General features: G+C 40.8%; 2 protein-coding genes across 2 annotated transcripts in view; one reads left to right on the top strand and one right to left on the bottom strand.

Annotated features, from left to right (window-relative positions):
* pde3b (phosphodiesterase 3B) overlaps positions 1–705 on the top strand; it is a 29317-nt gene extending 28612 nt beyond the window's left edge. The window contains exon 16 of the mRNA XM_008310777.3: positions 5–705. Coding sequence (XP_008308999.1) covers positions 5–234 — 230 coding nt within the window. The 3' untranslated portion in view covers positions 235–705. The remainder of the gene's footprint in view (positions 1–4) is intronic.
* Positions 706–1374: 669 nt separating this feature from the next.
* On the bottom strand, positions 1375–9217 carry cyp2r1 (cytochrome P450, family 2, subfamily R, polypeptide 1). The gene is made up of 5 exons (XM_017032424.2): positions 7579–9217; positions 6645–6786; positions 5903–6535; positions 5089–5418; positions 1375–4552 (listed from the first exon to the last, which is right to left on the bottom strand). Exons 1-5 carry the CDS (start codon positions 7816–7818, stop codon positions 4335–4337), a joined length of 1563 nt encoding a protein of 520 aa, XP_016887913.1. The 5' UTR covers positions 7819–9217; the 3' UTR covers positions 1375–4334.
* Between the last annotated feature and the right edge of the window lie 1707 nt (positions 9218–10924).

The raw sequence follows: 10924 nt of genomic DNA on the forward strand, positions 1-10924 counted from the left end.
GCAGAGATAAGAAAGAGGCACCGCAGGCTGTTTTGCAGCATAATGCAGCACTTGACGGAGAACCACAAGGTGTGGAAGAAGACCATCGAGGAGGAGGAGAAGAACAAAGAGCTCAGCAAACAGCCGCAGACTGAAGGCCTGCTTCCCACCTCACCCGCCAGCCTCCCGGGATCCTCGTGCGATGACATCCAGGTCATCCAGGAGGAAGAAGATGAGGGAGAAGATCGTCAGTAGCAGCAGGTCCAACAGTAAAGAAAGTTTGGTAGATGAGACGAGACAGGGATGTGTGTCCTTCAGCCAACTGCCTTTCACCAACATTTAATGCCCTCAAGTTGACAAATGCACATAAAAAACACTCTTGTCTCCCTCTTCTTTTTTTTTTTATTTCACATTTTATTTCACATCCAAAATGTTCCACTGTGCAAACTGAGGTCATATCCTTTTTTATTTTGTTTTTCTCGGAGAAACAAATATATGGCCTTACTACTGTGAGCGGATCCTTGCTGCAACGGTAGGAGCCCAAAATTTCTATGCACTTTTTTTGCCCCAGAGAGATGTAAAGCACCAGGAGAAAACACTGTGGAGGATTAAGGGGAAAAGGAGAGAGGAGCGCCTCCATGGTAACACGGCTGGAGGCCCTGAACGAGAGCCTTTCAGCTCCTTTAGGTACTAGAACTATATATATCTGTATTTAAGAAAGGAAAACAAATAGGAAAAATAATGAAGTAAGCGACAGGTTGGAGAGATGATGATTTCCCTTTACCAAAGTGAACTGCTCAATGACAAGACAAGACTGAGGCAGTTTCAGGCCCAGTCTCATACATACATAACTACTCATATGAATATATATAATATACTGTGTATATATATATATATATATATATATATATATATATATATATATATATATATATATATATATATATATATATATATATATATATATATATATATATATATATATATATATATATATATATATATACATGCACATGTATATATAACATATACATGTGCGTGTATAATATAATATGTATAATATACATATACATATATGTACATACATACATATATATATATATACATACATGTATATGTGTGTGTATATATGTATACATTTATACATATATCTACACGTTTTTTGCTTTGTTTGTTTTTTTCCCAGATAATATTAATATAATGTGCCTGAGCCTATTTGTGGCCCAGAGCCCAGGCTTCTTGAGTAGTTCTATGTTTTTGTTTTCTTTGTTGGTGACACAAAACACTGTATAAGACTCAGTCACAGAGACTTTACTGAAAAAAGTTGACTGAATATTAGCATTATATCTGCATCATTTTTGATGCTTTTACTTATTTGTAACATCTGTCTCTATCTTTTTTTATTATTATTATTAGTATTACCCCTTTAATTTCTTTTGCTTCATCGTGTTTGTGTGTGTGTGTTTCTGTGGAAATGTGATGAGGAGGATGAATGGCTGAAAGAAAGAGAGCACATTTGTAATTATTCCAGTGTGATGTCATTTCTTTGTGAATGTCTTCGTGTGTTTTCTCTCTTCTGGTGTACAATGTTAAGATCATGACTTTTTTTTGAATGGATTCTATTTTCTTTCTTTTTATTTTTCTTTCCTTTTAAATGGATTGAAGTTTTTTTTTCAAAGGTTACTCAGGATTCATGCAAAATTGATTATTTTTGCAAGAATTACCATCATTGCTATGAAATAGGCGATAAAGACTCAGCTAATTAAATAAGTCTGGGTAACAGGTTTTTGAGTGACATTCTAACCGACAATTTGAAGCATTTTAAACTCCTCTGTGACGGAGGAGCGTACAGTATGTGCTGTCTTTTGGACGGCCGTACTCTGTTTGAATAACCTTTTCACAACCTCAGTGCAGAAAGGCTTATATTGATTATCAGCAAAAGGTAAATGTTGTCACGTCTACATCAGACTTTTGTTAAATCAACTTTTTTCCGAACTTATTTCAAACAATCATACGAAGTTTGGTCCCGTGTTTCAGCTAAACACAGACAAACTTGAAGCTCAGAATATTTGATTTCACATTTTCTCTCTTCATTATTTTTATCTTTTACCAAACCCTCCACATGGCCAGTGTGTATAAAAGGGATCCAGGGTTTTCATTCCACTGTGGTTTAGAACTACTTATTCTTGTTTGTTTTTTTTCTCTTAGACCTGATATCATTCCACTAGAAAAAAAGATGTTCATTAATAAGGGGGAGGCAGAACTATTTTTGTCCTTACCCTAAAGATCTTGAAGAGAATGGTCAATCAGTGTGAAAACGAGGGAGAACGGTAATATTTAGAGACACAAAAGTAGTCAAAAGTGTGCACATTTGAATACCAAACAAGTGTTTAGCCGCTGTACAAAAGAGTATGTGCATATAAATATATATATTTTTTAAATAATCCAACAAATGCATCTGTTTTTTCTACATGCAGCTGACATGTTGTACATTCAGAACCTGTCAGTAAAGATTGTGGTTCCAGATTTGTTTTCCCAGTCCTCACGAGTGTTAAACGTCCAGGTTTGATGTTGAATTTTATTTTGACTTCAGTTTTCACTTGGTTTTCACTTTCTCCCCCGTTCAGTATCAAAACCACTCTTTGTATTTCGCCATCGTCTTGTTCTTGTCCCACTTCACCAAGGAGTGCCAAACGTTACCTACTGACTGTAGATAAATTCCAGGTTAAGCCTGTGATTGGAAACAGTTCTCTGGGCTTTGGTACTGTTTGTGCAAGAGAAAAAAAAAAGTACAAAGAGTGCAATGTGTCACCGGTGATGGCATCATATTTCAGAATTGGACTCAGGTCGGAGCCATACACATGCTGGCACCTGGCTGTCAACACCTCGTTCATGCGGACCCACTCACAGGATGGTGAAGCTCCTGCAGATCCAGAACCTTCTGGTTCCTTCAGTTCAGTTCTGTCCTGCTCTTTATTTTGATTTCCTCTCACAGCGTAGTCTGTCACACCACAGTGTCCTCTGATGATTGTGCCATAAATACATCTTTGAATGGTTGTTTCTCTTATGTAGCAGAAGTATATGTATATGTATGTTTGTCTAATGTAACCATTCACCTTTATCTACACTGTGGGGGGGAGGGGGGTGACGTATTTTTGTTGTTATTTATATCTGTCATAAAAACACCATCTCTTAAGTAACTGCAACTGTCAATGGATTTGATTATGAGTGAGTGAAAATATAATGTATACACTGAAGGCTATTTGGGAATGATTTATGGCAATTATTAGCAACCTATTTTTAATTTCATGTTTAGGGGTAAAAAAATCCAATCCATGTTCCAACAGTTAGCTTTTCAACTTTAAATTTTTGCTTGTCCCTTTAAATAGCTTTTCTGTTTTTTGACATTTTTTTTTACAAGGCATTTCAAATGTGTGCTTTAGAATTGGAGCCTCGTCTTGGCACCTGAAACCAGCACGGGCTTCTGTGGTTGCCATAAAGTTATTTGATAAGATCTTACCACCTAGATGTTCTGTATTTGACATTTTAATCTGAGGCCAAGGGACGACACATCGTGACATCAGTATCTTAGGAAAGACTTTATGAATACGCAGAATACAATAAGCCTTGCAAAAGTAAATAAAAAGTACAAATGTCAACATTACACAAAAATACAAAAAAAGTACTCTGTTCATAATGATAAGCACAATTTCAAAGAAAAAACCTGTGCAAAGAGTCAGTTTTGCAAAGTCTGAGAGACAAAGTTTCCACGGAGTGCCTTTCCCTGAGGGAGGAGGAGGATGGGGGGGTGGGGAGGTGGGGGGTCAGAGTCAGTCCAACAAGAGTAAACCTTGGCCTGTGTCCACCTTCAACACACTGTTCACATTTGTTCTTGGAAAGTCCACTTTCAACACACTAGTATGAATTTGTGCAGTCATTTGTCTGACCTGACGTTATCCTGAGAGGACAGGGCTTTGAACCGTCATAGATGTACATTCTGTCAATCATTAACACCCACCCAGACCGACCCATCACCACTGCATGGCTTTGTAGAAATTCCCTTTCGCAGAACCAGAGATGCCCTGAGCGAGACACTGAACTGAATATGCAGCACATGTGAGTTCCCTGCGAGTCCTCGTCTCACTCAGTCCCATTCCCTGTGCTCCCCTGTGCAAACATGCAGACTGTGCGGAAGGACAATTTCATAGTAACGAAATAAAATGGATAACGTGGCCCACGCCACCGCCAGATGAAACCACATCTGGATATTGAGTTCCACCGGTGCACACCCGTGCTCCTCGGAGCTGCATTGCTGTGCAATGTAATAACTTAGCAGAGCTGAAGCCCCTGTAGCTCTACTTGTTATATGGAGTGTCTCCAGTGTGTGCAACCCTGTGCTGCCTGCGGACGGCGCAGATGGAGTAGGGTTTGGGCTGTAGGGTCATGCCTAGTTTGGGAGTGAGCGATGGAATGGTTCCTGGAGGAAACTGGAGGTGAAACCCCTGCAACAAAGTAGTGAAGAAGAGAAACATCTCCATCCTGGCCAACTGCTCACCCAAACAGTGACGCCTCCCTGGGAAGAGAAAACATTTTTCAGACTCAAATATTATACAGAGCATATTTACCATCTGTCCTCTTTTCTAAAACCAAATAATGTCCCTCTCTCTACCACTTAGATGGTCATTAAGTTGAACTTTACACAATGAAAAAGCCTGGGGTCACCAACATGGTGCCCAGGGCACGTGGTAGGCCTCATGGTGTGTTCTAAAAATAAAACTAGTCAACAAGAGGGTGAAAAAGGTGTATTTGCATAACTGTTCTTCCTCGACCTACGTCAGAGTTCCGTTCTTACTATGCCACATAACTCAATTTCAAGTCGGAACTCACATTCTGTCCATCAGTACCTATGTCACTCAGCTACACTGACACAGTGGTGACATAATCTTGGACATAAAAACATCTGAGTCTGACTAACACTCGGAAGCCATAGTGAAGTTCCCAAAGAAAACAAGGCAAACGAAAGAAAGTGAATGTAGCAAAGCTAGTATCCACTTCATACAAGAAGTACTACTATTTCACTGTGTACTAAATCCGTAAAACCAGACCTACCCAGAGAAAACGGAAGAAAGGCCTCACGCCTCACAAAGTTGCCATTGCTGTCCAGGAACCTGTCTGGCAGGAAGACGCCGGGGTCGTTCCAGTACTTCTCATCAAAGTGCACTGAGTAGAGATTGGTTATCACCATGGTGCCTTTAGGGATGGTGTAGCCGTTCACATGGGCGTCCTGGGAGGTGGCACGGAAAATGCCGAGCGGAACGATGTTGCAGAAACGAAGGACCTCGTGCAAAACTGCCTCCACGTAGGGCATCCTCTGTTTGTCCTCCAGGGTCGGGGCCCTCCCGTTGGACAACACACTGTCAATCTCCCTGTGCACCCTCTCTTAGTAGGAAAAAAAATACCATCAGGCATTTAATGTATTATGACATTGAATAGAACAGAACAGATTTGTGCCGTGTGTGTATAAGAGTAGAGGAAAAAACTGTTATGGTTTGGAAGAATGTCCCAATTTTGGGAGACACGTGTCCTGTAAAAGGTCCTGAACTGTTCAACATTCAGAGCCATGTCCTGGGGGAGTCAGCGACTCGTCCCATCTTGTTCCACAATGTGTGGGAATGTGTTTGGAATCAGAAAAATGCCTGTAGATCTGATTCACCAACTGTCTTGTTGGTACTGTAACTTTAGGGTGAATCCACAACATAAACTCTGGTAAATGTTTCTTAAATGAATCAAGTGAAAAAAAAAGTATTTTGCTTTTGTTCAAATACTTTAAGATACTTCTCTACTTCCAAACCAGAGGGTTTAATCCATTTTTGATACACCATCTACTGCATGTCATGTTGATGACACTCATATGATAACTGACCTTGTATATTGGGGTAGAGGGCCATGTAGAGCATAGCCCAGCGCAGAGTGTTGGTGGTGGTCTCTGTCCCGGCGATAATGAGCTCCCCAACTGAGTAAACGAGGTTTTCATGAGAGTATGAAGAAGTGGGGTTTCCCGCGTTCTGCTCCAGCTCGTCTAAGTAGGCATCGACGTAATGTCGAGGTACATGTGGAATCCTGCCCTCCGAAAAGCGTCCGATGACCTCAACTAAAAAGTCGTAAACCTCTGCAGCATTGCGGAACAGCTTCTGGTGCTTTCCGAAAGGCACGTACTCGATCCAGGGAAAGGCGTTGTACATGAACGCCGCTCCGCTCACGGCTAACTCCACGTTCTCGCTGAAGAGCTCAATCATGTGCTGGAAGTTGTGGTCGTCGTAGGTGAAGCGCTGTCCGAAGATGATGAGGTTGGTGATGTTGGAGACGGCGTTGGTCACCAGGTGTTTGGGGTTGAACGGCCTCCCCTTGTGCTCGTCGATGGCGTCGACGAAGAACATGCACTCCTCAGAGATCTTCCTCTCAAACATTCTCTGGCCACTGCCAAAGTAACGGAAAGAGTTGCAGGCCAGTTTTCGATGTTCAATCCAACCGTTACCGTATTTACAGTTAAGGAGTCCTGGGAATTATGAGAGAAACAGAGAAATGAATCAAACAAATATAGAAGTAAATGCTTTCATGGACATTCTTTTCAACCAGCAGCACTTTATTATATGTAAACATCTTACCACCCATTTTAGTCATTTTCTTAAATAACGGCAGCGACGGTCGATCAGCGAACACCTCGCTCTGATGGTACAGACATTCCCTTACAGAGTCATATCCATTCAACACCACAGTAAGGATGCCTCCCAGGTCAAGACTAAAAATCTAAAAAGCATAAAAAACATTTGTTTATTTCAATAAATAAGTGAGCTGTGGATTCATTACAACGAACCATGATTCATTTAAGCCTCATTAGCCATGATTAATCATTATTGTTAATTCAGGTAAATCATCAGAAGTGATAAGACAATATGCTTTTATTTGAGACCAATCCACATGATGGGATTATTAATATAGAACAATATGTCATGACATAAGAAGTCCAGCTTCATAGAGTTCAGACATTTCTGTGCATTGTGACAGTCGCTTGTAGAGAGGTGCTCTCAAATCTCTACTGGTCCATATTAGTTGTTGCTCACAGTCTTACTGTACTGCGCTCGATGAGGCTGGACATCACAAGCCTGTCATCTGACCTGAGGTTGAAACAAATACTCTGTGTTTTGTAAAAATAAATAAATAAATGGATAGATGGATTTATTGTTATTATTATTATTTATTAGTTATTGTCACATATCAATTCATGCATTTGGTGCAGTCATTTTGACAGCACCTGTAAGAACATACCCAATACTAACACCTAATAATGATACTCTACCGTATGCTGTAGAATTTATTCTCAACACTATACAAAATGTCTGCAGAATTCCAAGCTTTTCAGTACTAATAGAGCAGATCTAGCCTTTGCCCCGGGCCCTTACAATTGCTACATGCGCCCCTGGGGGACATCTTGTCCTGATGAGTTTATGCGAGGGAAGAACAGTTGAATAAAAGCTGCACAGCTGTCTGTCTCAGTGGCTTTGCGTGCATGCGTGCGTGTGCATGACAAGGAAAAGTTACCTGTCCGTGAACTTCACTCTGATTCTTGAGAAAGACGTGCGGCTCAGTGGCCAGAGACAGAATGCTGCCAATCACAGGGATGGGAGACGGGCCGGGGGGGAAACCCGGGGGTCTTCTCTGCTTGAAGAGCTGGCGTGTGAGCAGGAAAGCAAAGAGGGCCACGGCCAAGCAGAACAACCCGAGTAGAACCTGGGCACCGGCGGATACCGGCACCAGAGACGGTGATTTGATGGAGACCATCGTTTCTTTCCAGAACTCTGTGTGAGCTGCAGGACTGTCCTGTTCGCTGCAGCCGTACCTCACAGCCTATAAGTATCACCTTGCACTTTTTCTAACCCCCGCCTCTAGACCTAATGTTGGTGAACTTTGTTCTGCTCACGATCGATGATCAGGATCATATTGGTCTGGATTTCTTCTTGTCCAGAGGCGGGGGCGGGCCATTGTCAGGCTGCAGCGGTGACCGATGCTTTGTCTGCAAAAATGCATTGTCGACGAAAAGTTTGCATCGTGCAACTTTCAAGTTTTAACATGCAGACTTGGTTTCACACAGCAGGAGCATGCAAAGAAGCGCTGATGCATGCAGGAAAATCACATACAGGCGCTGACTGTGACGACAGGGACTTACGTAGGCGATTTAAATATATCGGGTTACAATTCTGGGGCGGGGAGTGTGTAAAATAGCTAGAGTAAAGATGGGGGTTTTGAGAACTGCAACCGAATCCATTAGGAAGGAAAAGCCGGTGAACAAAGTGCACAACGGACCAAATGAATGAAGAGCAGATCTTCTTTTAAGAGCATAGTTGATAGTGAATTATAATCGTTCATTAGAGTTATTAACACAGCCAGATCTGACCATTACTGTCAGACAAGATGGCGTTATCAATTCCCTGATTGTATGGATTCAAAAATTTAAAGAGAAAAGTTGTACCACAACACTTTTCACCACCGAATTGCTCAAAATATTATTACAAGTGCAATGCAACTTGGATTACAGTCCATCGAATTTCCACTGTCTTTTAAGATGTGTCATATGGCTAATATATACAGTGTACAATGCTTTAGCATTCATTGTGAAGATGAATAAAAATGAACCTGAAGCGACATTTGGCTCCAGGAATGTTGGTGCAGAGAGTGACAGGCAGCCAGCTGACAGAGGAGCTGCCCACCAGAGTATCAGCTGAGGTCACGGAGCAGCTAAACAGAGCCTCATCCAGTCTGCTTCTGCAGGAAACGGCTGCAGAAGCCTGCCATCAATGAATATCAAATTATAATGTACATGTGCTTCCACATCTAATCATCATTTTGAAGCAAATCTGTTTGTGTGTTTTGTTTTGAATAAGCACACAAACTTTCACCCAGTGGCTGGGGGGTTTCTTCATCTCTGCAGGTAAATGTACTACATTTGGAGGTCAGAGGTTCAGGTTAGAGGTTAGGACATGCCTCACATTCCAGACTCCACCATGAAGAGTGGTGGTAGATTCCAGTAGACTTGTTCCTCCAGACAGCACAGAGCTGTGCAGTGTCAGCCTAAAGTAAGTTCACGTTGTATTTTAACTCTGAAAAACAAATAAACATTACATATATATAGTCAAAACAGAGGTGTCATAAGAGGGTGTTGCGGTCAGTGCCCTCAACCTTATCAGTTAAAAAAGTGAAGGAACCTCTAACGTGTCTCAAAAGAAGGGTCCAGACTAGTGGACTCTGGTACAGTTAAAATTGGATTTATGGTGTGACTGTTGTGAGAATTAGCTGAGATTATTGGTGTGTTTTTACAGTTTCCATTGTGTATCCCAAGAGACACTTGTTGCATTTACATTTTTTTAAGGTTTACTTTGAAGTATCAGAAGAGTCCTACAGCCTGATATGTATTGTACTTAGATAAGAAATAGCCAAAAATATAGACATATGTAAATATATAAAACCATACAGCTAATAAGAATGTTATTATGTAATGTATGCAAAAAGTTCCCAGTTTCCCATCTTGTTATTAAAGGCATTTTCATGCAATAAACATAAAAGAATGCTGTCTAGCAGGATGCAGTATAATGATGTACTGCCTCCATTGTGGCTTAATTTACTTTTGTCCTGTTCAGGGTCTGGGATATAATACAGTTACTGTACTTGAACAGCATCAGTCTTTACATTTAAAGGCCACTTTGAACCACTCTTCCATCCTGTTTCTTTACTGAAGGACATGTTTGAGTGAGCAGGTCACCTAACTACGTAAATGATTTAGGGCTGATTAAGTGAAAAACCAAATGACAAGTACATGAAAATGTTATTATGGACTTTACTAATGTTCTTCAGAAGGTCTTTCCCATTAACATAATGGAAGTATAGGTGTGATATAGACCAGTTGTGTATGGGTCTAGTTATGGTGTGGTAGTTCTTTAATGGAGAATGATTTTTTTTCTAGTATCTAATAGATAAATGTAAACCAGATATTGGTTAAGAGGAGTGGTGTCACTAACAAGAAAAATAAACAGAAATAGACAAATAAAAAAAATTAAGATAACAGAGTTGAGCTAGAAAAAATAGTTATGTTGGGAAAAAATATATTACATTGAAATAATAAGAAGTAAAACAAAGTTCTAATTAAATTGAATCTGTCAGTAGCTACAGGTTTGCCTAAAATACTTCCTCCAACATAACTTAAAGTGAGCCTAAAAATACAATACTCCAGAGGCGGTTTTGTGTTCTGTCTGGTTTAAACAGAGCGACCGTCTGTATTATTTCCCCAGTACAGTGTGACTGTGACAAACTCACTGTGTGTTTGAGTCCCTGATGAGCAGGCTTGTAAGCGTAACGCTGCCCTTCCTGTCATCAGTGCTCTCCTGTGTTGTAATTACTCTCTCCAAGTAAGTCATGTTGAACGTGGGAACGCAGACAGCGTGAACTGATTGTATTTTTGTCGATAAAGTTCCCCCTTTGGAATCAAATCCTCCTGCATCAAAATAATACTGCACGATGAGAGTGTTACTGGTGCGAGGCGTAAGAGCTGCTGGGTAAATGTTTAAAATAAATAAATAAATAAAACCTCCTGCAGGTTTCTGAGATAAGCACAGGACCATAAACACAGGTCTCAGTGTGTATGCGGAGACTGTAAGTCTTTAGCCCATAATGAGCAGCTTGGGTGGAACTGGACCTAATTTAGTGCCTGGTGTAGGAGCTGCCGGTCTGTGCAATAGTACTAAAAGGCTCATTTATACTAATGAGTTTCCTTGTGACGCAATAAGGAGAGAGAAAAAAAACAAACAGGACACAGGATTTATGATGCATCATCCAATATTGTTACATAAGGGGGATTAGACGATGGCCAGAGACAGAGAGCTCAGCTATTAACTCA

The sequence above is a fragment of the Cynoglossus semilaevis genome, chromosome 5 (assembly GCF_000523025.1).
Source record: "Cynoglossus semilaevis isolate Cse_v1.0 chromosome 5, Cse_v1.0, whole genome shotgun sequence".
Taxonomy (NCBI): Eukaryota; Metazoa; Chordata; class Actinopteri; order Pleuronectiformes; family Cynoglossidae; genus Cynoglossus; species Cynoglossus semilaevis.